The 27,256-nt window shown below is 46.0% G+C and overlaps 2 protein-coding genes across 11 annotated transcripts in view; both read right to left on the bottom strand.

Annotated features, from left to right (window-relative positions):
* Nucleotides 1-9,972, bottom strand: part of LOC144732208 (uncharacterized) — a 67,994-nt gene extending 58,022 nt beyond the window's left edge. For 3 of the 4 annotated variants that reach the window (XM_078613599.1, XM_078613598.1, XM_078613597.1), the window contains exons 1-2: nucleotides 7,656-9,972; nucleotides 2,454-3,008 (exon numbers count right to left, since the gene is read on the bottom strand). In XM_078613599.1, coding sequence (XP_078469725.1) covers nucleotides 2,454-3,008; nucleotides 7,656-7,677 — 577 coding nt within the window. In that variant the 5' untranslated portion in view covers nucleotides 7,678-9,972. Of the gene's footprint in view, nucleotides 1-1,149; nucleotides 1,396-2,453; nucleotides 3,009-7,655 lie in introns of those variants that run through there. The other variant, XM_078613600.1, reaches the window with a different exon arrangement.
* Nucleotides 9,973-10,113: 141 nt separating this feature from the next.
* Nucleotides 10,114-27,256, bottom strand: part of SLC39A14 (solute carrier family 39 member 14) — an 84,846-nt gene continuing 67,703 nt past the window's right edge. For all 7 annotated transcript variants that reach the window (XM_078613610.1, XM_078613613.1, XM_078613616.1 and 4 more), the window contains 5 exons: nucleotides 16,734-16,856; nucleotides 15,397-15,603; nucleotides 13,681-13,888; nucleotides 11,203-11,387; nucleotides 10,114-10,540 (listed from right to left, as the gene is read on the bottom strand). In XM_078613610.1, the coding sequence (XP_078469736.1) occupies nucleotides 10,394-10,540; nucleotides 11,203-11,387; nucleotides 13,681-13,888; nucleotides 15,397-15,603; nucleotides 16,734-16,856 (870 nt within the window). In that variant the 3' untranslated portion in view covers nucleotides 10,114-10,393. The remainder of the gene's footprint in view (nucleotides 10,541-11,202; nucleotides 11,388-13,680; nucleotides 13,889-15,396; nucleotides 15,604-16,733; nucleotides 16,857-27,256) is intronic.

Consider the following 27,256-nt stretch of genomic DNA (forward strand, 5'->3'; position numbering starts at 1 on the left):
AGTGTAGCCAGTTGATGGTTTCAGCCCGGTCACCTATTTCCTGCACAATATATAGCATGTTAAATTTGGTTTTGTAATTCATTATCATGAGCCATGATATATCCACTTCTGGATAAAGGACTTCCTAAACCGTCACCATCCTTCATGGTCTTGCGATGCAACCGGCACGGTGGAGAGGGCACCACGGTGGCAATCTTAACTACCTCGCCTGCTATATAGGAGGTCATGGGTTCGATCCCAACCGACCCCTGTATATTTGGAGTTTGCATGTTCTCCTCGTGGTCGTGTTAATTTTTCTCCGGGTTTCCCGGTTTTTCCCTTCACATTTAGAAACGTGCATTTATAGTATTTGGCTGCTATAGATTTCCACGCGATAAGCCACTTCATTGAGCAATCATTTGTGGCCAAGTCGCTTCTGAAAAAGAGCCATATAGTTCATTGGCCCTTGCCTGGTCAAATAAAAAGTTTAGTTTAGTTCGGCTGCCCTTCCAAGTGTGGTGAGGGTGCAACTCGGGCCATCATCCCTTCTTTGCATGTAAATTAAAACTTTACACGTGAATTCACAACATGGAACTTACAGTGAGGGAAAAAAGTATTTGATCCCCTGCTGATTTTGTACGTTTGCCCACTGACAAAGAAATGTTCAGTCTATAATTTTAATGCTAGGTTTATTTGAACAGTGAGAGACAGAATAACAACAAAATAATCCAGAAAAACGCATGCCAAAAATATTATGAATTGATTTGCATTTTAATGAGGGAAATAAGTATTTGACCCCTCTGCAAAACATGACTTAGTACTTGGTGGCAAAACCCTTGTTGGCAATCACAGAGGTCAGACGTTTCTTGTAGTTGGCCACCAGGTTTGCACACATCTCAGGAGAGATTTTGTCCCACTCCTCTTTGCAGATCTTCTCCAAGTCATTAAGGTTTCGAGGCTGACGTTTGGCAACTCGAACCTTCAGCTCCCTCCACAGATTTTCTATGGGATTAAGGTCTGGAGACTGGCTAGGCCACTCCAGGACCTTAATGTGCTTCTTTCTGAGCCACTCCTTTGTTGCCTTGGCCGTGTGTTTTGGGTCATTGTCATGCTGGAATACCCATCTACGACCCATTTTCAATGCCCTGGCTGAGGGAAGGAGGTTCTCACCCAAGATTTGACGATACATGGCCCCGTCCATCGTCCCTTTGATGCGGTGAAGTTGTCCTGTCCCCTTAGCAGAAAAACACCCCCAAAGCATAATGTTTCCACCTCCATGATTGACAGTGGAGATGGTGTTCTTGGGGTCATAGGCAGCATTCCTCCTCCTCCAAACACGGCGAGTTGAGTTGATGCCAAAGAGCTCCATTTTGGTCTCATCGACCACAACACTTTCACCCAGTTGTCCTCTAAATCATTCAGATGTGCATTGGCAAACTTCAGACGGGCATGTATATGTGCTTTCTTGAGCAGGGGGACCTTGCGGGCGCTGCAGGATTTCAGTCCTTCACGGCGTAGTGTGTTACCAACTGTTTTCTTGGTGACTATGGTCCCAGCTGCCTTGAGATTATTGACAAGATCCTCCCGTGTAGTTCTGGGCTGATTCCTCACCGTTCTGATGATCATTGCAAATCCACGAGGTGAGATCTTGCATGGAGCCCCAGGCCGAGGGAGATTGACAGTTCTTTTGTGTTTCTTCCATTTGCGAATAATCGCACCAACTGTTGTTACCTTCTCACCAAGCTGCTTGGCGATGGTCTTGTAGCCCATTCCAGCCTTGTGTAGGTCTACAATCTTGTCCCTGACATTCTTGGAGAGCTCTTTGGTCTTGGCCATGGTGGAGAGTTTGGAATCTGATTGATTGATTGCTTCTGTGAACAGGTGTCTTTTATACAGGTAACAAGCTGAGATTAGGAGCACTCCCTTTAAGAGTGTGCTCCTAATCTCCGCTCGTTACCTGTACAAAAGACACCTGGGAGCCAGTAATCTTTCTGATTGAGAGGGGGACAAATACTTATTTCCCTCATTAAAATCCAAATCAATTTATAACATTTTTGACATGCGTTTTTCTGGATTTTGTTGTTGTTATTCTGTCTCTCACTGTTCAAAGAAAACCTACCATTAAAATTAGAGACTGATCATTTCTTTGTCCGTGGGCAAACGTACAAAATCAGCAGGGGATCAAATTACTTTTTTCCCTCACTGTAAGTTACTGATTTAGAACCACCAATGGCGACGAGTGTTGCTTGCCCTTCATGCTCACTGGAGCAGGGAGATACTTTGGCAGCAGTAATATTTGAATGGAAAAGGCCCTGTCAGCACAAATCTCCATGTGACATCATCGTGACGGGTTATTTCCAGAAAACTCTCAAAGGCTGTTGTTCGTGGGCAGGACTTGCCATGAGAAGTGGGCTAAAGTGGTCCGTCCCCAATTAGAGCAGCGATATGTACAATTTACGCGACTCCCCACCCACCTCGCACACTGGCTTGTATCGTCCACTGAATGGCCGCGAGGTATTGCTCTGCTTGGCAATACGCGCTCAGGTGGACCCACACGTGACTGTCGGGAAGAACGTCCCTCAACGTTGCGACGTCCTCCTCCTCCACCGCGTCGCAATTGAGCAACACCACGCTGCGAGGCGGCGCCACGGCACGCACCAATGCCTCGGCCGGCACGGGCTCCTGCCGCAGCGTTCCGAGCAGCCCCGGGGTGAGCACTATCACCTTGCACGGGCAGCCGCGGAGGTGCAGCAGGACCTGCCTGGCCGGGAAGCGTGACGGACGCGGCTCCTCGTACCCGGTGCAATCACTGGCCGGCCCGGAGGCGCCCGGCTTGGGACGCTCGGGCGTCGGGTTTGTGGCGGCGGCGTCGTCGTTTCTGCCGTGAACCAGCAAAGTGGCGAGCACGGCACCCAGAGGGCACGGCTCAATCTGGTGCGCTTGCAGATAGCCCGAGGAGATGAGGAGGCAACACAGATACTCACTCCACTCCGCCCCGTCCTCCTCATGAAGTATTAGCACCTGGCAACCTGTGCGGCAGGGAAGCGGTCACGAGAGAAAGTGCAGAAGAAGCGGCAGCAGAGAACGCAGTGGGCAGCAGTGTTTCCCAACTCCAGCCCTGACCACACTTAAAAAGCCCAACTTTATCAGAATTCAAAATCGTGGTTTGCACGATTATGCATTTTGCCTTATACAACATATGACAAAAATACTCAGTTTCCTCATACACTTTGGCTTAACCCACTTGTTTGGTTGCATCATCATCATCACCATCATCACAGTCCATGGGCATATAACCCATAGATGTCCATTGCACATTTCGTCATTTGTTTCCACTTTCCTCTGTCTCTGTCCATTCATTGGCTACCACATTCTCCTCCCCCCCTCAACTTGCTTTTAAGGGATTACATCTTGAATCATTGCCTCACTTGATGCAGCTAATCCGGCTGTGACGGTCCCACCTGATGACGGAGACTTGTGTTGCCTCCGAAACGTCGTGATTTTTATTTTATTTTTATTAATTTTGATGTTTTACCTACGTGACTTTACCGAAAAAACCTAAGAATATTGTGCAAATATGCTCAAGTAGTGCCACATCTTTCTGGTACCAATCCCTTATGTCAAGTAATTCTCTGTTAGGTCTTCCTCTCTTTCCGGTTCTTTCCATTCTTCTGAACAACATGCTTATATTTTTTATGTTGTTGTCCATCCTATAGATGTGTTCAAATAGTGCCAGTTTCCTCCTCATCATTGCCTTTATCATGTCACTCTTTGGGTCCAGTTTAAATGCAGTATCCTTCTGTAGGAATATCGAGTGCCAATATCTTATATCTGTCAGTCGTTTTCATGGCCAAGTCTCGCAGGCATACAAAGCTGTACTGAACACGCATGCTCTCACGATGTTCAGATTGGTCTAATAGCTGATTTTATTGCTTCTCTAGATGCTATTGAAACCTGCCATTACTTATCTTTCCTTTGAGATCCTCGCTATTATGTCTTTCGTGCAGCCATTGTCCCATGTCAGTAGACTTCCCAAATATACAAATTCCTTATATGCACACTCTTGCTGCTTCCTATTATTAACTTAATTCTCAACGTCCTTCCTTCCGAACACCATTATCTTTACTCTTTGGTTCTTTCGGTAAAGTCACGTAGAAAAAAAACAAAATACAATAACTAATGTTAGTTATTTTATTTTATTTATTAGTATTTTCTTTCTACGTTACTTTACCGAAAGAACCAAGGAGTAATTCCTGCAGTCACGAAAGCTTCAAATTAAGTTTGAACCATTATCCGTCTTTTTCACGTTAATCCTCAATCCTGCATCCTTTCCTGACTAGTCAGCATATGAACACTTTCCTGCAGTACTACGCAGCTTTCTTCCATCAGATCTATGTCATCCGCGAATCTCAGGGGTTTTTTTCCCTTGCACAGATATTGCTGTGCCGTTGTCATGAATGGCATCCATCGCTCTTTCTGTTTGGGTTGCATTATCTTCAATGTCCTCTTGGTTTATACTTTTCAGCAGTTGACAAATTAGTGTTAATGTTAAAAGTTATTCAGTATACGAAGTTTAAATATACGAATGAGGCTCTAGGAACGCATCTACTTCGTATATTAAGGTATAACGGTATAGCGTTGTGTGTAAATGAACAGTGTTTATGGATTTTTCTTTATGCCATGGGCTAGGGCCCATATTGGGCTACAGAGCTCGCTGAGTGGTGACCCCCGGTGGGGGACGTGGTGGGTTCAGGGAAATACTGAGATATGTGCTACTTTCAGACATCACAATGCATCAGATGATTGTCGTAATAATGATTGATTGAAAACCCGAAATTATAACAGCAGCCAATTAGAAAGCATACCTGTCAACTCATACGGTTTACCCGTATTATTGTACAGGGAAATTGAGTTTTCAAGTCCATACAGCGTACAGCCGTTTCAATACGGGCATATTATTTATTTGTATATTTGTGTTTCTCCCTTGTGATGGGACTTTGTAGGACGAACGTTGAGATTTATAAGGGCACGGGGTGACCAATAAGGTCTGAATTGCTTTGTAATAAGGTAGGCACTGATAAGGGGTTGACAGGTATGTGAAAGGGACTGAAATTGGAAAACATTTAGCATCAAGTCAAGTCAAATGTTTTACAGTATATATACGTGGCGCCTTTCTGGCAAAAATCTGGCACTGTGTGTGGTCGGTCTTGGTGTGGTCTGGGACTATTGTTTTTGCTGTTTTGCTGCCTTTCCCCAAGTTTGCATTTGGTGTGGACAAATCGGCAGGAATTTATGAATTTGTGCAATTTGTACTTCTCTCCAGTAATTTATATTTATTTATTGCGACTTGCTTATATTGTCTCTATCTTGCTCTTAGATCGTTGTTTTGTATTGTTTGTTGATATAACTCGTTGACCCACCGCTACTGGACATCTGTAAAAAAGAGGTTCATAGCTCATCGGATTCCTCCAGTCTAAATTTAAATTCTAATTCTCATATACTATCACAGCATTCGACAGTATAAATACTTAAATCGAAGCAAAGTAACTTTAATGGATACAGATACCCAATGGTGGAGCCAGGATTTTCAGGTAGGGGGGGTAACCCCTTCAGCAATGAGAAATGATAGAGTTGTTAGTAAGTAAAGGACTTGTCCCTTGCTTTTTATTCGACGCGTGTGCGGTGATGGTGCAGCCATCGATCGAGGGTCGAATTCGAACCGCGTTGTGTGATCGCTGAAATTTTCCTTCAGGGAAGTCGTGTGCTGTATACGCAACTGCGCACAATTCTGCGTCACTTATAACTGCTTTGCCGTTACTTATTCGCAATTATGGACTCATACTATTTGTCCTATCATCTCAGAGTCCCTGGCACACAACAATATGCTACAGTGTCAGCGGGGGTCGCAAAAAGCCGATTTATTACGAATAACCCCCAATGATCGAAATTAGATATTTGATCGGATCAATGGGGGGGGGGGGGGGGCACGTGCCACCCCCCCCCCCAACCGGCTCCGCCAGTGGATACCCAAAGATACCCGAGATATGAGAACCCCACCATGGCAACAGTAGCAGCATCTTAAAACGTGGACTCTCATTCACTTGATCAGTAAATCAAAATACTCGACGATGGGCGACATGTGAAGCAGCTGTAAAGATCTGCATCACCCTTACACGTAGGCCTCGGCAAGGTAAGGTAATTTACCCTTTTTACCGGGTAAAAGGGTAAAGGTAAAAGGTGTCGACATGCCAAGGGGTAAGGTAAAGGGTAGGGTAAAGGTAGTTCGGAAGAATTACCCGGTAGGGTAAAGGTCGCGCGAAGTATTACCCGGTAAATACGGTGCCTTGTTTACCGCTAAAAGCTCCGTGGCGCAGTCCGTGGCCTCCATTTAATAAATAATCTTTTAAAAAAAACTTTTTTAAAAACACGCTTTAATGAAATGTGCTAGTAATGGCAGAACTCCACGACTCCAGGAAGTGGCCCCGAAGCTTGCCATAACGTAAGGGGCCGTGGCCAATTACAGCCAACCTCAGTTTACCGGGGACAATTAGACCCAAGCCGAAACATAACATATAAACAAGTAATGTTTTAAAATGTGTTTTATATTTTTTATGATAGAACATAGTGTTGTCATCAGTATGACATAAGTATACCAAGTTTGCAGTCGATACCACATTGGGAAGTGGGTTAAAATTGAGTTACAAGATTTGAGGACACAACAACGACAACAACAACAGACAGAGTGAATTAAAATAAAGCGTGTAAAATTGGAATAATCGAGAGTATTCTATATGGATAAAGCGCTCTACCTCGCATTTACCGTTATAAACCTTTTTCATGTGTAGTACCCCAGTAATTACCCTGTATAACACATAGGCTTTCGCGACCAATATTATTCATAATATAGGTTTTTGGGTCAGATCGCGTTATTTATAAATGTGCCGTAACCCTCCACCACCCGACACGGCCAAACAGTAAAAAATGTGTCACGTTTTTCAAAGGACAAAATAATTCACTTCTTTAGCCCACCGGTGTGCTGAAGAGAGAATCGACTTTTAAAATGCCGTTGATTCTCTCTTCAGCACACCGGTGGGCTATAGAAGTGAATTATTTTGTCCTTTGAAAAACGTGACATTTTTTACTGTTTGGCCGTGTCGGGTGGTGGAGGGTTACGACACATTTATAAATAACGCGATCTGACCCAAAAACCTATATTATGAATTACCCTGTAATCGGGTAATTTGTATGAGGTAAGGGTTAAAGGTAGGGTAAAGGTAGGCTCGTTGCTTTTAACCTTACCTGCTAAAGGGTAAAAGGTAGGGTAGAGTGATTGTATTGTGGTAAGGTAAAAGGTAGGCTTGTTTTTTTTTTACATTTTAACTTTTACCTTACCTGGCCGAGGCCGACTTACACGTAGCTCAATAGCACGGCGTGGTGAAACGAATGCACGTTGACCAACGGAGAGTGATTCACTTAGCACTTAAAATAATTATGGAAACATGTAGGCCATGGAATGCTGGAAAGGTGGTCAGAGATGGTAAAATTGATAAAGTACATTTATCAAATTGTTCCAAAACCCCGACTGCTGCATGCGACATCGATTTTTTTTTTAACGGTGCATCGACCAATCGTTCGCCGACATCACAATATAACATGATAAAAGTGAGGTAACTTACCTGAATGTTCACTTGGGTCCATGTTCGTAACTACAGGAGTAATATATGGGATGTTTCCCACTCTGCCGGAAAGGGAATGACGTTGCCACTGAAGCAGATGCCAATGTTGCTGGCTGCCCTGTGAAAAAATAAATTCCCAGTGCCCAACCCGATGGTCACTCCGGTCTCACAGTGTCCTGATCAGCTTCGCTTGTTTACTGCCCGATTAAAATGTGAATTGGATACATCATTGTCACAGCGGACGGACGGGCCAATGCGTGCGTCTACTACCAGAGGCGAGCTCGTGTGGCCAGCCCGCAGAGCCGGCCCTCACGGAGTGAGAGAGGCACTGTAACCCGGAACTTCCCCATTCGATGCAATTCGAGGAACACATTTGACCATTTTACAGCAAAGCAGCAAACGCTTGCATGATAACCTGCTGACACTTCCCGTTGCACAAACCCACACACGACATCGGACTAACAGGCGACCACAATTGCAGCACCCAAATGTCAACGGACACTGAAGGCACCGACACATTATGGGAACTCAATTTAAGACTTTGGCTGTTAAGTTTGTGTGTGTGTGCTGCTTGGTGGCGTAGAGGTTAGCCCCCCTGCGCTATGAACCTGAGTTCAATTCGCTCTCACGGCCAACACCAGTGACGATTATCTGAACATCGCCACTGGGGAGACAAAGGCGGTGTCGCGTGGTGTTGGCCACCCACCCCCTCGTGTACCGTTCCAGCCTTCATTGGTGCTCGCGAACAGCACTTGCCCCAGGAGTCTGTCTTTGTGCTGCTTGCATTTGTGAAAACGTCTCTAAACCACAATGTCGTCATAAGCCATGATCCACTGCTGAATAAAAGACTCCCGAGTCATTGCCATCGTGGTCCTGATCGTTTCAGCTTGGGTGCTGGCCCGGTGATTTGGTCACAGACACAAGTGCATGCCGATAAGAATCACCTTTATAACGCACACATTGCATTCGTCCAGCATGCCCCACAGCTTGCTCACGCTTCACATTTCCATTCAACTGCGCGTTACTAAATACTACACACACTCTGCTCATATATAGGAGCCATTTAAAAGTGACTAAAACTGCACGTGGACGGACCTACATGACCAACATTGCAACGGATGGTGCTTTCACAGTGGCGCAATTTCGACAGAGGCAGCCATCCCGTGAGGTATGGTGCTGGTGTGAGCCCACGGATTACCGTAAACATCAACAGGGCTTTGGAGTGGTTGCACTCCTTCACTGGAAGCAAATTGCAGTTGTCCCAGAAGTAGCCATGTTCACGTTTGTCTGGTCTATAAATAATCGAGGCTGCATTTAAATCGGCTGTGGTTTCCGCAGAATTACTACAGTAATGCCCTTGTCAAGTTGATTATCCAGAACCCACCGATTCACTCACCGGTGTTCAGTCACCTCATCACTCTTCTGCCACTACTACCATAATTGCCATGAACTTCATTATTCAATTCCACCACCTGTGTTAAGGACTCAGTCTGCCAGTCTGTTTTTATCTCATCCACAGAGTTTAACAACCATACTGCAGGTCACAACACTCCCCTTTCTGGTTCACTCTCGTCTTTTTCTCCTCAAAGCTCCTTTAACCTTGCTCATTTCAAGAAACACGTCGATTTGTTTTTGTATTTTCAAGGGGGATCCGGGGCTGCTGGCTCTGGGTACTGAACCACCATGGCCCGAGTTGAGTGCGAGAGGCTACCGCTGGCACATGAGGCTCACGGGCCTCCCAAGATTTACACTCCCAGACCCACGAGGCCAACCCTGTGGTTGGACGCCGACAACTCTGACAGTGTTGTTTGTTACTGGCCGCTTGGCGTTTTTGACCTGTGCTTGGCAATCGTTTAAAATAACACTGACATACGAGTGCATCCGCTTCTCCAATTTAAGTTCGCTAAGTACAGTGCGAAATCAGTTCAACATATATGTGACACTGTGAATGGTAGACACCACGGTCTGCATGCGTTACGCTGGGTTTGTGCGCGTGTACGGGGCCACAGCCTCAAACTCTCCTCGCCCCGGAGCCACATTTACAACAAACGCAGGTGTCATTAGCGATGTGGCCATCACGGGTAAAGTGATGAACCTCTGGTTTATACACCAAGACAGGATTGTCTGGAGATATTCGATGAATTTCCCAACAAGATATCCACCAGATACTACCGTGAAGGAAGCTACAGCGTAGGTAGGCGATACAGTACAATGCAGAAGTCTGTAATAACATTGAAGCGGTTTACAGTGCTGAACTAGTGGTCGAAATTTCACGTTCCTGTGGCGGGGAAGAGTCTATCCAAAGGACAACTTTACTTCCCCACGAAGTGGTACATATTTTAATGACCACGGAGTGATCACGGCCTGAATCAGCCAATATGGATTTAGATAGCGTGTACAGGGTGCAGCGCTAAATAACACACAACTGTCAAAGAAAACCCTCCCAACTCACCAACAATACTGTCATAGTTTATTATCTAAAGAACCTTCCACACAAAGTCTCAACAACCATCACAAACCGTACTGCACACACACACAGTATTGATGAAAGACAGACATTTTGATTGCACTCGAAAATGGAAGGAGAGTGCGAGTGCACACCAAAAGTGGGCCAGGTTTGTTTAATGTATCCGGTAGAAGTAGATCCCTAAGAACAACCCACAGAGGACAGGCAACTACAGCACTGGCGACACAGGGGAGGAAACCATTGCAGAGTGAGCGCGGGGGTGCGCGCAACTCTAGCCGAGCCCGATGTTCCCCGAGTAGATTGTGAGGAGCAGCATGATTGAGAAGCCCGTGAGAAGGCCAAGGTTCTGAATTCCGAAGGTAACGAGGTTGTTCTTCTCCTCCCCGTCCTCTTTGCTCACCTCGTTCATTTCTGGGAACTGGGTTCATGGTGCGATACGTTCACAAGCACGCGCTCGGGTCAGCACCGCGGTGACGCAACGCAGCCGCCAGCAATGCACACGCCACGCAGGGTGACTGGTTATGGGCGCACCTAACGGGGTTGATTGTTTGAAGGATAACAAGGGGCAAGTTACCACAAAACAGATTTTAAAAATTGTTACAATAATGATAGTACTTTCCTTTTACATCACGCCATTCATGCTAATAGCATCTCATAACGCTGTACATTAAATGAGGACCAATCCCATATACAGCCACTACCAAGCAAATGAAAACCCTACTGTCAAGCAAAATGAAAAGTATATAAATAAATTAAGAAATGGCACCAAAACAAAAAGCAAAACAACAAACAAGTTATTACAACAAAGATTTTAGTCCATGAGGTCCGCACATCCCAGACCACAATCCCAACTTCCCAACTAAGCCAGGAAACCTTCACAGGAAGGGCGGTGGAGTGCCTCTTGCGCTTACAAATCAATAATTAGATAATTCTGAGGGCAAATGTGTGTTGGAAAGCTTGACAACAACCACCTATGCGTGTTTACGATTGTTCTCCCTTGTTTGTAAAGGGCCTTCGCTATTCTGAAAACCAAGACGCATTCTCTAGAGCAAAAGTAACGGATTTCCTGTGGGCACGCACCATGTCAGCCAGGGAGATGTAGAGAAACATGCCTCCTGCCAGCGCAAATATCCAATTGTGGGCAAAGTGACTTCCGGCCACGATGCCGCACACGAGCCCCAAGTAGCAGCTGCACGCCGACAGGAAGTTGAAGAATAGTGCTTGCTGTATGCTCATTCCGGCGTTCAGCAGAATCACAAAGTCACCTGTGATGGCAGACACAACCGCCAAAATACCCAATTAACAGGCGCACACAAAACTACAGTGGAAATGATTGTGCATTTTTAATCGTGATGGCTGAGCACGGGCCCAAAATCCCAAAACAACTAGTGACCAGCAACAAACAGCACTCTTAAAGTTGTAATATACAAGAGTGAAATGCTTCTTGAATTGAACTTGGCAAAGTAGATGATGGTGATGGGAGGGAACTCTGCAGTGGAGCAGCGCAAGGGGAAAAGAAGAGTGTTGCGATTTGATATGACGGCAAACATAAAAGTTAATGAACACTCATTTATTGCGGCTGCAATGCAAATGATTAATGCAAGTTTAATAACTTTCTGCTTTCCTTTAATGCTTCAATTGCAGTCCCTTCGTCTCAAAGGAAAAATCTAAAGTGTTGATGCTGGGATGTTAGACGTACAGTATGCGCAAACTTAATCTTTTTTTACTTTTTAACAGTAAACCTCGGAATGGAACACGTCCCAGAGGAAGTCTACCGCAGAGGTGGAGCGATTAAATCATTGTGTGCAGGTGCTGGAGTATATCGCCACATGTGAGAGGTGGTGACGAGTTGGGAAGGCCTGCATCTGGCAGTGGTTTGACCCTGGCTGATGATAAGTATGTGATTCCGCAAATTGATGTAACCGACGACAAAATGGCCGCTGCTCCACCATTGTGGCAACTCTTCGAGCCACGACGCCCGTACCCCCTGCAACTGCTTCCTCCCCAGGCAACTCCAGCTGGGCGACCCCTCTCTCTCTGCTTTCAAGTCTCTCCTCAAAGCCTTCATCCCCTCTTCACCCCCCGTGCTTTCAGACCTCCTCGCTTGCTTCTTCTCTTCCCTTGCTCAAGTCTCCCTTGCTTGTTCCGGTTACCCAATTTGTTTCCGCGCCCCCTGAGACGTTTGTTACATTACGGGCACGTTTTACGCAGACGTTGATGTCGTAATTACATGATAATTTCCACTTGTAACGAGCCACACGATATTCACTCACTCTCGTGGAGAGAGGACTCGGTTGCACAAGGAACCACAGACAGGTGGGAAGGTAACCACGCGGTGAGCTGGCGATATCACTTGCCGGTCTGCTCTACGTTATGGTGTTATCAGTCATTTACCGTATTTTCCCGCATACGCATATAACTCGCAGACTCATATACCCCGAAAAAATAGCGTTTTGTGTAAAACAAATTTCAGATAACCCGCACCTCCATATACCCCGCATGCATTCATATATTTAACGTCGTTACTGCAGCTTCATTCCATCATATTAATACGAAGTTTACATTTGTAAAACATTCCACCATCAATTGTTAACATTAAAATCATAACGTGCACAAAGTTAACAAACTAACCGGAAACGAGTGAACTTAAAACAGTAAAGAACAGAAGTAAATATCCAATAAATAAGTAACACATAACTGGTAGATAAGTATAGTTTTAGCACTGGTAGATTGCGCACTGCGCAGACAATAGTGGCACTATGGTAACTCCATTGCCTCGCCCCCACCCCCTCTCTCTCCCCCCAGCTGCCCCACCTCTCTCTCCCCCCAGCTGCCCCACCCCCCAACCCCCCACCCCTCTCTCCCCCCAGCTGCCCCAACTCCCACCTCTCTCTCTCCCCAGCTCTCCCGTCGCCGGTAAACAGTGCGCGCACTTCAAACATTGTCGTTTTATTGTACATACAATTCATTTAAAACGTGATAACATGTGCAATTTTAGTGTGAGTGGTTTATTCAGCAGTGCTTTAGTCAAAGGTAAGTGTTGCATAGTGGATAGTCCTACCATGAAATTTTTTTACATGTCACACGTGTAAAATATTTTTGGGATAGCCCGCACCTCCATATACCCCGCAGGGTCTTGTTTTGTTTATAAAAAGTGGTATACCCCGCGGGTTATATGCGGGAAAATACAGTAGTGAGTGTTTACATGTGTGAGGAAACCGGACCACCCAGAGAAAACCCACGCATGTGAGAAGAAAACACACTATCCTGTACAGATGGAACTGGTGCAGTCTACATTTTTGCTGTACTGTTTTCTCCTGGCGAGCCAGGGTACGGCACCTCTTTGACGCCCACGGGAAGGGAATTTCACAACATTTGTGCGATCTACCAACCCTCGCTGCGTCCACAAGTGCTGGACTAAAGGCCACGTGCATAGCCACCATCGCCCGGCTACATGTAACGTTTAAATTATCTTGATGGCTCATAACAACAATACATCTCCACGAGTGCACAGGCGTCAAGGCAGTGCACATGGGGATGCAGAAGCGTGGGACTCACCCAGTTCGTGCGGGAATTCCTCGCATAGGATGGCGATGGACGTGCTAATGCCCTGGAACACGGACACCGTGAACGAGGCTCCGATCGCCAAGCCATCGATGAAGTTGTGCAGCCCATCGCTCAGGGTGATCATCCACGCGAGCGTGCCGATGCGCGAGTAGCGTGTCCCTTTGAGCCAATAGCACATGCCCTGCGACACCTGCGCCTCCTGCGGAACATGGAGTTTCGTGATTCACCGATCCGGTCTGATAGTAGCGTTAAAAATAGCCTACGTGACATCAGAATCCGAGTCGTTATGTAGACTAGAAGAATCTGATGAGCTATGAAGCTCATTTTAATATGTTCAGTCAGGGTGGGTCAGAAAGTTACAACAACAAATAATGCAAAAACAGATATGAGTGCAAAGTATAGGAAAGCTAAGCCAGTCAGTATATCAAAATAAATAAGGTACAAATTGCATAAATTCCAGCCGATATTTCAACACCAAATGCAATCTTTGGCAAGGCAGAAAAAAACAAAAGAGTCCCAGACCACACCAAGACAACACAGTCCCTCAATAAAATTGCACATTAAAATCTAACTATCGATACATGGGTAAGGATCAAAGTTACAGATCACATCTCTTAAAGTCTCTCTTCACAATGTAAGCCAGAAAACTGTAAAAAACCAAAACATCCGCAATCCATTAACAGTACAGTGCAAGCTCTTGTCAGCGGTTTACAGATCAATAGGGTCATGGGTGAGAGAATTCATGTGTAATAAGAGCCTATGTCCGGCTCACGTGGTGATCGGCTCTGCTGGTCCTGCTTTACAGCCAATGGGGGGAGAGCCTGGGAGCATGGCCCTGGCGTGATCGAGGGGTGCCAGCTAGGGTGATTGGTTCTGCTGGTCTTGGCCTCAGCCAATGGGAAGACAAGTCAGGGGCGTGGTCCCGGGAGTTGATGGGGAATCTAGAAAATTCGGCGCAGGCTACCAAGGATTGGCTGGAGCGTACCACGTGACCCAGGCATTAAATAAGGGGAGAGATGAACGACACGTGGTCAGACGAAGAACGAAGGAAGAGAGGGGCCACGCGCGAGCGGGGCTCCGAGTGCCACGTGGCGGTGCGTCTCTTGTGGTCTGTCTGCCCACTTCCCGTTGCCTGCCAGCAGCGGGGAGTACTTGTGAACTGGAATAAATAAAAGGACCGATTCCACAAGTCGTCTCCAAGAGTATTATTACACATGGATAAATGGAATTTAACGTTGAGTGTCTAAACACGCGAGGGGGTATGTAGTGTGCGGTCCTGATGATGTATTTACTGCATTACACGAATCACAATGAGCTCCCAGTAAAAAAAAAAATGTCAATTTATAACTGTTAAAGCTTTTTTACCCAGGAAATCTTCAGTCGACTCTCTTTCCAGAGGGGTCCTGCCAAGTTTGCACCAGTTAGGGGCGACACTTGCTACGTCTTTCCCAATCAAGTAATTAGCAAGTAATGTTTAAAATTTGGCGAACTTGAACCACGACGCCAGCACACAGGGGCCTACGATTTTCGAATTACGTCACGGGGCCATTAGCATCCTCCGTGAAGCGGACGACGCGTGCACCTTACGCCCCGATTCCACAACAATAACCGGGGCGGCCGCCGGGGTTCGAACCCCGAGCCTCTGCAACAAGTGGAGAGAGCGCGCAGCTGCTTGGCCCGGTCGTGAATAAACGTGCGGCCGGGTACCTGCACAGAGAGGGAGCGGCTCAGCATGACCTCGTTGGCGTGCTCGTGGGTGACGTGCGTGTGATGCCCATGGCCTCCCCCCGCAGGGTGGAGGGGGTTCCCATTGGACTGGTGCTCCGTCCCATCCTCGATCGCCTTCAGAGTCTCGGTTGCACCGTCCTCGAGGTCTGGCTGGCTGCTGTAGCACTCGGCTCGGTTAGGCGGCCTCTGAAGAATCCGCAAGGTTCACAAGTCGAAAAAGTCAAAGTTAGTTCGTGCTCAAGTGAGCACTGAAACGGTGCTCGTCTCCTGTTTACAACCCTGAGCCAGTGGTGGAAATTCTGCAGTCCTATGGTGGGGGCGAGTCGATTCATAGGACAACCAATCTTAACGTCCCCACAAAGTGGTGCTCACGTCATCGACCCTGGCATGAACGATGGGCCGAGTCAACCCGGAATGATGAGTTGAACTCCTAACCTTCCGATTACGGTCGACTAACTCTACCACAGAGCCTCCTGGCCGGACTCAATATTTACACATCGTTCCCTCGTCCGCAAAATATTTGTTAAAGATGTATTTTTAATGTTATTTTTCTTTGCCTTTGTCGTGCTTATTCATTAATGAAAATTACCACAAGAGAGATAGGACTTGGTGGTGTGTGTATTACACACGCAGAATGGTGATGTCTCGTGACATGCCAGGCATGAAGGGGGACCAATCCTGTGGCCACAATCGTGCCTTTTGCCATCAGCTTGTGCACATCACTGATGTGGGACGTGTCAGCTTGCTGCGGAGAGCCTGGGGCCTATCATAGGAGCCTGGAAGCTCTGCCACTCCCCTCAGGGTGACCGATCGGCATAGGAGCCACTCCACGCTCGAATGAGAAGGTGAAGACGTTCACCTTTGTGGGAAATCTTTAGGATCATTTATTAGTTTGCTTTAATAGAATGGCCAGAGGTGATGATAGCTTGGGGAGGCCTTCATCTAGCAGTAGATCACGGCTGACGATAAATATACGAGGAGCAGGTGGTGGTGTGGTTGGATTTGCATCGCTGAGCCAGGCCCACTCTGAGTTTCCCATTTTTTGAGCGAGAAGTGAAAAAAAACATTAAAATTTAGATTTTTTTTGGGCCGAGAATATTTCCACTTTTTCTGTCTTAGACGTTGGCATGGTCGTCAATGCAAATTCCTCTCCTGCTTTGCTCTTTAGCATGCACAACTCTGAAGTTCTCATGCATAAAACTTAACAATCCACATACTCACTACACGTTCTTTAAGAGCAAGCCCTTTTTTGAAAATACATAGGCGAAGAGTGTCACACAAAGGTTTTCACTCAAGGTACTCAAGGTAGACATCACCTCGTCTTTCTGCTTCAGCACCATCTTGAGAATCTTCTCGGCGAAGAAGAAGAGATAGAAGCCAGCAAACACAACCGCCGACTTGTAGACATAGCCGTCCTTGACTGGATCCAGCCCAAAAGCCTGAACGCACACGCCAATCACGGTCACCAGAGGGACAATCGCCAAACGCACCAAGCCACAGCACAAGGCAGTTTAACCCCACACAATACAATTCGAGTCCATTACGCAACAAGTGTGTGAAATGCCTGCCACCACAGCGAAGGAGGAAAATAATAATGAGATGAAACTAAACGACAATGTCCCTCTCAACCGATCTTTTTTAATTTCTGACCTCTGCTTGTGACAGTTTGGATGACTGCACCATTTTCCACGGGAGATGAATGCCCTTCACATGGTCTACAACAGAGGCCGGGCACACTGATTCGTGAAATTCATCGGCCTCTTCTGGAATCTTGAGAGTGGCTGCACGTGATTGATGGCAGCAGAAAACCCCTCAACCCTACCTTCTCCCGGGGTTGGGCAATATAATAAAAAATCTAGATAACCAAGCCATAAATATAAAGGCATAAAATATTGAAAAAAATTATTATATGCAGCCACGAATTAATGTAACGTTCTAACCCATCTCTACTGGACATCTGTGAAAAAATGCTTCATAGCGCATCGGATTCCTCCAGTAGGAATACATATTTTGATTCTGAATAGTATTGTTTGATTCTGAATAGTATCAGTTTGGTGTTTTAACATCTTAACACCTGTTTTGTTGCCAGAAAAACCTATTATCATATTTTGGTACTGGAAAAGGAGGTCCCATGATGTAGATGCTCACCCGAGCTCTCATTACTCTGATAGTGCATTGTCTTTGGGCTGTACGGTTTTTGGCGTCCTCTGGTCTAACACCGTTTGAGACGAGGCTCAAAAGAAAGCTGTCTCTGGTGTGGACCAATCAGTTTCAAGGACAATGCGTACATTATCAGAGTATGTTTTTTTTGCATTCTGACCACAAGCATTGTGGTTAATACACACATGATTCATTGTAAAAGGTTTCAGTTTGGTGTTTTAACATCTTTACACCTGTTTTGTTGCCAGAAAAAAAGGGGGAAAACCTATGATCATATTTTGGTACTGGCAAAGGAGGCCCATGATCTGAATAGTATTATTACTTAAACAATGAATCAGAGGAATGAAAGATGTTGGGAGAGGGAACGTGCGTAGCTGCAAAGTGAAAAACTGCCCATTTTTATGTAACGTGTAATTCAGCCATTATTCAAGCGTTGCGACATCTCAACTACGTTCCCCCAGAGGGTGGGGAGACGTGGGCGGTCTGGACGATGTCTGCCGCAGGAAGCCGTGCGACCTGCGCAACTTTCGGTTCGTAAGGTCGGAGCGGTGACGCGGTTTAGCACAGCCTGGGGGGGGAGGGGGGAATTCTCCACCCATAGAGGGATTCATCATTTAGACAACTCCGACTGCGCCACAATCCACACAACACGGCACTATCTCGTACTCGTGCACAAGCCACCGTTCCTCATCCTTGCATACGAGTTCCAATGTAATTTCGGGTAATTACCTATATGTGTGTGTATCCTGTACGGGGGGTTGTGGCGCAGTGGTTAGCGTGCTGCGCTAGGAACCCGGCGACTTGGGTTTGATTCACGCTCTCAGTCAACAACATTGCCGATGATCTGAACCGATCCTGTGTCTCCCCTTGGTCGACTCTGCCTCAAATGAGTAACTGGTGTGGTGTATAAACATCGCCACTAAGGAGGCAAAGGCGGTCACCAAAGGCGGTCACCCACCCCCTCGTGTGCCGTACTGGTCTAACAGCACTTGCCCTAACAGTCTGTTACGACTATACGGAGGATCTGTCTTTTGGAGGTGCTGTACAGTATACTGTATAGTGAATAACTCGGCCAAATGGCTGTGGTAGAGCGAGTGGCTCGCAATCGGATGGTTGCGAGTTTAAATCCTGGTAGGGGGTTTACCCGGCCCATCACCCATCTCTGGGAGTGATCATAATGGGTGCCGCTTTGTGGAAGTCTTATGAAGAGATTTGCCGTCACCATAAAAGTGTGAAATTTCCACCACTCTTAGGAGATGAGCACTGCGCTCCTGTACTCATTTGTGTTGGAAATTACTTTGACTTTTTATCTACTATCAAATAAAACAAACTGGGATGGCGTCTGTATGTTGGTCAAGATAAATCGTTGAGAACATCACTCAACAGGGTCTTCCAGATGTTTTTTTTTTACACAAGCATTTGTTTCGACATTATAAACCTAAACTGAGTCTCGGCTGTTTGCGTTTCATCAGCAGCGCGGCCAATAAACTATCGCTCCTTGGCAGCAACTGACGCTGTTGCCAAGTCATCCACGATCACTGCGGCTGACAACAGTTGCATTCAGCAGGGGGCAGCACGAACGTATAAATGCATCACTCGCTTCCTCCGCTAGCGGCAGTGATGTCGGTTAACAAACCGGTAAGGGAGTCGGTTTCAATTGCAAAATAGAAATCCCAATAAGATGTAAATAAATGAAGCAAGTCCTGGTGAAATTCCTTACCCCTCCGCTGCAGTAGATGGACAGAAAATATGGAGTGTGTGTGAAAGTACCTGAGCCACAAACTACTCCTCAGCGTGCCTAGTAAGGCGATAATGGATCATACTTGCAAGTACTTTACATTTGCCAGCAAGATGAGGAGGTAGCTGCCCTAGCAAGTTACAATACGCTGAGGAAAATGCCTGCGGAACCTTGTGGTCGAACGGAGACCACACAAGGCATCCTTTAAAATCTGTGGAACCCGCAAGTGGTCCGAGTCGTTACAAAAATGCCACCATGCAAAGCAGCCTGCACACAATCCCCACCGTCTCAGAAATTTGCTTGTAAGGCCATCCCTGCTCGGAACTTCTCCTGGTCTCAGGCTACGGATCACTTTCCACACCTCCTCAGCCGATATCACCACAGGCAACCACTCAAAGTGGGATGGCGACTTCCTCCACACTATGCTCTGAATCTGGTTACCAGAGTTCAATTCCCGGCCACAGCTAACATGAGTGGAGAGTGGTAGGTGAGAACATGTCCCAGCCCCCACCTCCTTCACTAACATGCACTGGCCAGCGTGATCAAGGATGGTCAAACAACCTCCACACTGACAATGGGGAAGCCTTCCTCCAGCAGTGGATTTAGAGGGCTTTCCATTGTCAATAATATACGTGTCGTGTGTTGGAGATACAAACCCTAACCCTGAATAATATTACGGTAAAATAAGAGTATCTCACCGCTGCCATCACTAGACTATGTACAATTTATCAAATGAGCCGGAAGACATCGATCGTGATCTAGCATCACCTAACAATAAAAAAAACTGAAGTTGCACTTTTAAAGTCACCATAACTGCATGAAAGGTTTCTTGGCATTAATCAGCAGAATGTATGCAGCGTGCACCCGGGGCCTGTACTAAAATCGGCTGCCCATGCGGGTGGGCGGCCGCACGCACGCACGGATGCGTGACAATTGTCGCAATGTGCTGTTACCACGATTCTGTCTGCCCAACCCCAACGCTCCCCAATCACTACAGCACACACCGTCCTCCTCCTCCCTTGTCACCAGGAGCACAATTCTACCGTGTGGATGTTCTTATACCACTGCCATAGTCACGTTGAGAGTCGACCATCAGACACGGGCTCGCGTTCGCCATTTCGATGCAGATTTTAAACCGGCATCTCAGATTAATTCGACTTGAAAAGCGCAGAGCAAAGTGCAGAGCGGAATAATTTCCATCAACATGTCGTGGGGTCACGAAGTTACTGCAGTCCTTTGAAAATGAGAAAACAATTGTTGGTTTTTGTTATCTATTGTGTGTTCTAATCAAGTGATTTGTATGCCTTTGTGAAGGCATCCAGGATGCACTACAGGTCTTCTTTCGAACGGACAGTGATGGCATTGTCATCTGCATACTGGAGCTCCATGATGGAAATGGTGGAGAGTTTTCTCTTTGCCTTGAATCTGTTGAGGTTGAAGAATCTGACGTCTGTTCTGTACAGGATTTGGACTCCCTGAGGCAGATTTTGGCCTGTGAGGTGGAGGATGGCAGCAATGAAGATTGCAAACAGGGTGGGCACAATGATGCAACCCTGTTTAACCCTGTTTAACCCTGGTTTCCACGAAGGATTCCGTTTCAACACTACTGTTAATGAGCTCTTTTGATGACATGATGTCATGTAGCAGTCACAGTACCCTAGTGAATTTGTCAGGGCAGCCGATTTTTGACAGAATCAGCCAGAGGGCATGACAGTTAACAGAGTCAAAGGCTTTTGTAAGGTCTATAAAGGCCATGTAAAGTGGTTGCTTTTGTTCCCGGCATTTCTCTTGCAGTTGTCGTACTGTGAAAATCATGTATGTTGTGTCGCTGGATGGGCGAAAGTCACACTGATTCTCGGAGGATTTCTTCTGACAGGGGTAGGAGTCGGTTTGCTAATATATCACTATGTAACACGATTTTTGTTTCTGGGTAGTAAGTGTTAATTTCTAATTGCTTATTACTCAAAAGTATAGAAAATGGCTATTATTCCCCACAAACTTTGCTTTTGTGACCAGAACTTTACGTGAAGAAATTACACACATGCACACGTTTTCTCATTGAAAATAGATAAATTTCAAAATATCATTGTCCTGGTCACAAAAGCAAAGTTTGTGGGGAATAATAGCCATTTTCTGTACTTTTCAGGCATAAGCAATTGGGATATAACACTTATTACCCAGGAACAATTTTTTTTGTTACACAGTAAATATTTTCCCGGTGGTAGACAGGAGGGAGATGCCTCTGTAGTTCCCACAATCAGCTTTGTCCCCCTTTTTAAAGATGGTAACAATCAGCGCATCCCTAAGTTGTGGGGATTTCCTTCTTGTGCTGGATCAAGAGCAGATCATGTACAGAACCGAGAAAAAGTTTGTTAACCGCAATCATAATTATGGAAATTCCATAGTTTTACCACTTCTGTAATCAAAACCGGCCTTTTCTTAAATATCCAATAGGGTTTATATTAACCAATTCCATGTATTTTGAAACAAAATGATATATGAATTAAACATGAGTAATTAAGGATCAGGGTATGTGAAAAAGTAAATGAACCCCTGGTTTCATAGCTCAATTACGGGAATAATTAGAATCAGGTGTTTCAATAATGAAGTTCTTCAGGGGTGAGTTTGAGAGGCCCCACCCCATATAAAGATCAGGAACAATGCGAGTTTGGTCTTCATCATAACGTGTGTGGACACCAGTCAAGCCATGATAAAACTAAAACTCTGAGGACCTCATAAAAAAAGTTATTGATGCTCATCAGTCTGGAAAGGGTTACAAAACCATTTCTAAGGATTTGGGGCTCTACTAATCCACTGTCAGACAGATAGTCTACAAATGGAGAAAGTTCAAGACCACCGTCACTCTACCCAGGAGCGGTCGTCCTACCAAAATATTTCCAAGAACAAACCAGATAAGCATCAAGGAAGTCACAAAAACCCAAGAGAAACACCCAAAAATCTGCAGGCCACTCTCGCCTTGGCTACTGTGAGTGTTCATGACTCAACTATCAGAAAAAGACTCATCAAGAATGGTGTTCATGAAAGTATAGCAAACAGAAAACCACTGATCTTCAAAAAGACCACGTCTAAAGTTTGCCAAAGAGTACATACGTGATCCACAAGACTTTTTGAACAATGTTCTCTGGACAGACGAGTCCAAGGTAGACCTTTTGGCCTCAATGAAAAATATTACGTTTGGCGAAAACCAAACACTGCTTTCGAACAGAAGAACCTCATCCCAACTGTCAAGTGTTGTGGTGGGAATGTGATGGTTTGGGGCTGCTTTGCTGCCTCAGAACCTGGATGGCTTGCCATCATTGACCACTATGAATTCTGCATTGTATCAGAAGATTCTAGGGGAGAATGTCAGGCCATCCGTCCGTGAGCTGAAGCTGAAGCAAAAGTGGGTCTTTCAGCAAGACAATGATCCTAAACATACAAGCAGATCTACAAAAGAATGGCTGCAGAAGAAATCGCTGAGATTTACAATGGCCTAGTCAAATTACAAACATAAACCGCATCGAAATGTTGTGGCAGAACCTGAAGCGAGCTGTCCATTCAAGGAAACCCTCAAATATCACCGATTTTAAGGAGTTCTGTAAGGAGGAATGGGCCAAAATTCCTCAAATCCGATGTGAGAGACTGACCAATGATTACAGGAAATGCTTAGTTGCAGTCACTGCTGCTCTAGGGGGTGTCACCAGTTACTGAATCTAAAGGTTCACATACTTTTTCACACATGGTTATTGAATGTAGGAATCATGAGGAAAATTACAAGTTTTAAGAGTATTATGTTTTCGTGTCATTTGTTTAATCAGGTTATCTTTATCTATTATTATGACTTAGATTACGATATAATAACATTTTAGGTTTGAAATATGTAAAATGTGAAAATCCTAAGGGGTTCACAAACTTTTTTTTGGCACTGTATGTGGTGTAAGAGCTCTGACCCGCCTTCCTTTAAAATTTCCGCTGGAATCCCATCAGGACCAGCGGCCTTGTTATTTCTCATCTTCTTCCATGTCCTCCTTTATGGGTCACTGATGAATTTGGTCAATGACCTCCATATCAGTGTTCTCTCCACTGAAATTTGATTCATTCACGATCCTTCAGCAGCTTTGTCCATCGTTGGAGCTAAGGGGGTTTAGGCCACGGTAACTGGGTCCGTATGTTGCCTTGGCGGCGTCAAAGACGCCTCTGGTATTACCAGTGTTTGCCAGCTGCTGGCTCTCCGGTGCTCTCCCTGTCCACCATTTTGCTTTTAAGTTCCCACACCCGGCGTTGGACATCCACCTTCAATCTGGTGTAAGTCTCTATTTTGGCCTTGCAGTTTATGTCATTCTGCCAGGCACAAAAGGTTCTTCATTTTGTGCCGATGAGCTGTTCGATTTCAGTGTCACTCATCAAACCAGTCCTTGTGCTTTTGATCTTAGAGCCAATTGTATTCTTGCAGGTGTTGAGGATGGTGGACTTGAGCATGCTCCAGTGGTGTTTTGATATGATCAGGATATTCTTGGGGAGTTCTTCACCAAGAACAGTCTGGAGGTGTTGTATTCTTGATTATTTCAGTGGAAGTGTTGTAGTTTGCTGGTATCACTCAGATTCTGAGTCTAATGGACATAATGCAGCGGATGAGGTGATGGTCTGTCCACCAGTCGTCTGCACTTGTCATCGCTCTTGTGATATTCACATCATGAAAATCCTTAGCTCGGACAATGACAGTTCACGAGATGCCAGAGTTTGGAGCAGGGATGCATCCAGGATGTTTAGAATTTGTTTTTCTGATGGAAGTCGTGTTGATGATGATGAGGTCAAGTTACGCACATTTGGTAAGTAGTAGAACTCCATTTGAGTTAATATTGCCCACACCTTCCTTTCCAATCGTGCCACTCCAAAGGTTGTGGTCCCAACCAACCCTGGCATTAAAATCCCCAAGAAGAATGATCTTGTCTTCCTTAGGAAAACATTAGAGTATTATAGCCAAGTTAGCATCGAAGGTACCCTTTACTTCTTCCTGTGAGTCCAGAGTTGGGGCATAAACACTCAACTGTGGCCATTTGGTTGTTTGTAAGCTGCAGACGAATGGTCACGAGCTATTCACTGATGCCCACAGGGAGTTCGGAGAGGTGGCTGATGAGCCTGTTCTTAATAATAAAACCAACTCCATGGTTCCTGGGTTCATCAGCTAGTTTAATTTTCCAGAAGGTGTAGCTGCCTTTCTCCTTCAGTTGCCCTTCATCTGCCAGTCGGATTTCGGAGAGCGCAGCAAGATCATGAAGATCACAGTTAATTTCACAGGTTTATCACTTGTTGCACTGTCCATCCGGATTCACACGTTATAGGCTCCAAACTTCATTTTTCTTTGTTTCTGACCGCAAAGAGGTGATCCCACTGGATGCGCTAATCCAGTCAAGAGTTATGAGGCAGGCAATTTTCTAGCCCCTTCTCATGTTGGGGTGGACAGAGCGGTTCCTAAAAAGGGCTGCTCAGTCATGGGTGCAGCTGCCAAAAAGCTCTATCTGCCTCTGACCACGAGCAAGACGACGGACTCAAACACCCACCCATTGTGTGCTAGTTCCTGGCTATGAGCTAACAGACTATCACTAACTGCCCCCGTCACCAATTCGCTGATCACCACAGGACTTTGATCCGGGATGTGAAAGAGTTTGTTCCCTTTCAGGAGGATGTCTGCGCATGCGATCTTTTACCATGGGGTGACTGATGCACAAGCAGCTACCACATGGTCCTTGGCAGAGAGGGTCCAATGGCATGGAGACCATAACGATTGGTGACCTCTTTCTGCTGCAGCCTTCCTCCGCCTTCATAACCATGGTAACTTTCCGTAATCTTTCACCTGCTCCATCGTTGAGGTCTTTGTTGGACTCCTACCAGGCACCTCAAGAGCTACCTAACGTCATCAAAGAGGAAATTACTAGTGAAGGGCTCCTCGCCGGAGCTTGAGTCATGAGAGCATTCACTCTCCTTCGTGATTCTTGTACTTTTCGATGAAGTGGGGTTCTCATCGGACACCTCCTCACCAGGACTCTTCCATGGAGGTTTGGAGGGTAAGGGCAATTCCTGGGCCACCACGGCCCAGCTCTTAACCCCCCAAACGGCCTGGACACTCTCAGGAGGAAAATGATGTCTCCCAAGGTTTCCCTATTATCAGAGAGATATCTCCTGGGCCCTCTGAAGGTCTGCCACTGCTTAAGCCCCCTCAGATTCAGAGGCATTTTCCATGGGCTCCTCTACTTCAGAGTCCCACTCTCCATGGAAAAACTCGTCAGAGCTGTAGTGCTCCAGGGGATGCTTGCACGCCTTACACCTTCATGACAGGGCTACCCTCGTGGCCCTGGCCTACTTAGCTGGGGTGGCCAACTGCTGCTTCCTCACCCCCGACATGAGTTCCGAGTTGGCAGTGTGGTTGTGAATGGGTGTGCATCAGCTTGGTGAGGCAGGCGGGTAACTCCTGAGGATTCCCAACCACATTTGTCTCCCCCATGTTGCAATGGAGGGGCCTCCTTCTGGTTATGGCCAACTGGGGCTGTCGGGATCCCAGCGGGACTGGCCGTTGGCCATGCTAATGTTTTGCTCCTGTCTGGACATCACAGACCCTGGGCTTTCCTGAGAAGCCTGCCACACCGGGTTGTGGAGGACCCCGCGTTAGTCGGGGACTGCCTGTAACGTGTCTGGTTCCTTCAAAGCAGTGGCCCTCACTCGCGGCATTGCCGGCATGTTTTGCTGTGACCTTTTTCTGCCAAATTTTGAGCCTCCATGCTCTTTCACATCTATCTTGAGTGGGAAGGGCACTACTTTACACTGTCCTTGACACTGTTTTCATGTTCCAAGTAGTATAAACATGAGTGTGGATAGCTTGAGTTTCAGTGGCGATCAGCACTCTTTGCACCTGTGATGCCGCCCTCGCACGAGCACTGTTGTGCACAGATGAATTCGCCAAACAGCTGTTTGCGTGTCCGCTTAGTTAGAGCGATAAAACAGCGATGCTCATGAGACAAATCTGTACAAAGAGCAACAATTTGCCCTAACAAGCCTAAAATTACTCGCAAATATGGATAATTATGGATTAAACTTTTTTTTCTGAGCGCCGGTTCAGAAATGTTTTAACAGCGGCGGTGGACGGGCCACATAATGAGGGGGCTCCCCTCCCACTCTCCCACCCTCTCTCACCGAAGAGGCAGTGGTGGAGGCCTCTGCATGTACATAATAATTATAGAACAAATTATTATAACATTTCTCGGTGTTCGGCACAAAGACCGAGTTCGATTGTGTCTGAGCCTGAGCGTGATGATGACCACGATATGAACAAGAATTGTATACTGCTGTTGCGAACGTTTGTGTTTTACTTACGCTACTCTCTGCCATTGAGCATCTCAAATTTCACAGAAACACTGCCTGGGCAAAGACAATTCTCACCCGACTCTCATAATGCTACATCGTATAAAATGCATTCCAAGGCAAACCTGTATTGCAAACACATATTGAGCAAAATAAGGATTGTTAACACAGTAGCTGTGCATCAGCTTGGTTACTCGCGCAGTGGTAGTTACATGCAGATGACTGTTGTAGTTTTGACAGCAATCCATGTGTTAATGAGGGCAGTTCCACACGTTTGCATGCACATTCCAGACACTATACAGAGGTGGGTAATCATGAGTATTATCGGGAAGTGGATTTTATTTGGGCTTATGATTAAAATTAGGACCATAACTGAGATATTCATCATTCATCCTCCTCCTTAACGGAAAAATGCTAACTACCACGGTGGTGTCGGATGTACTAGGATGAACTGGAAGTTTCATCCATGCTGGGATGGAAGGTGATGATGTGTTCAGATGTATATACGTCAAAACACGTATATATTCGACAAATAATGCATGTTATAAATATATGAGTAATTACTTTCACTTACAACACTCATAC

This window comes from Lampetra planeri, chromosome 41 (assembly GCF_965212315.1).
Source record: "Lampetra planeri chromosome 41, kcLamPlan1.2.h2, whole genome shotgun sequence".
Lineage (NCBI taxonomy): Eukaryota > Metazoa > Chordata > Hyperoartia > Petromyzontiformes > Petromyzontidae > Lampetra > Lampetra planeri.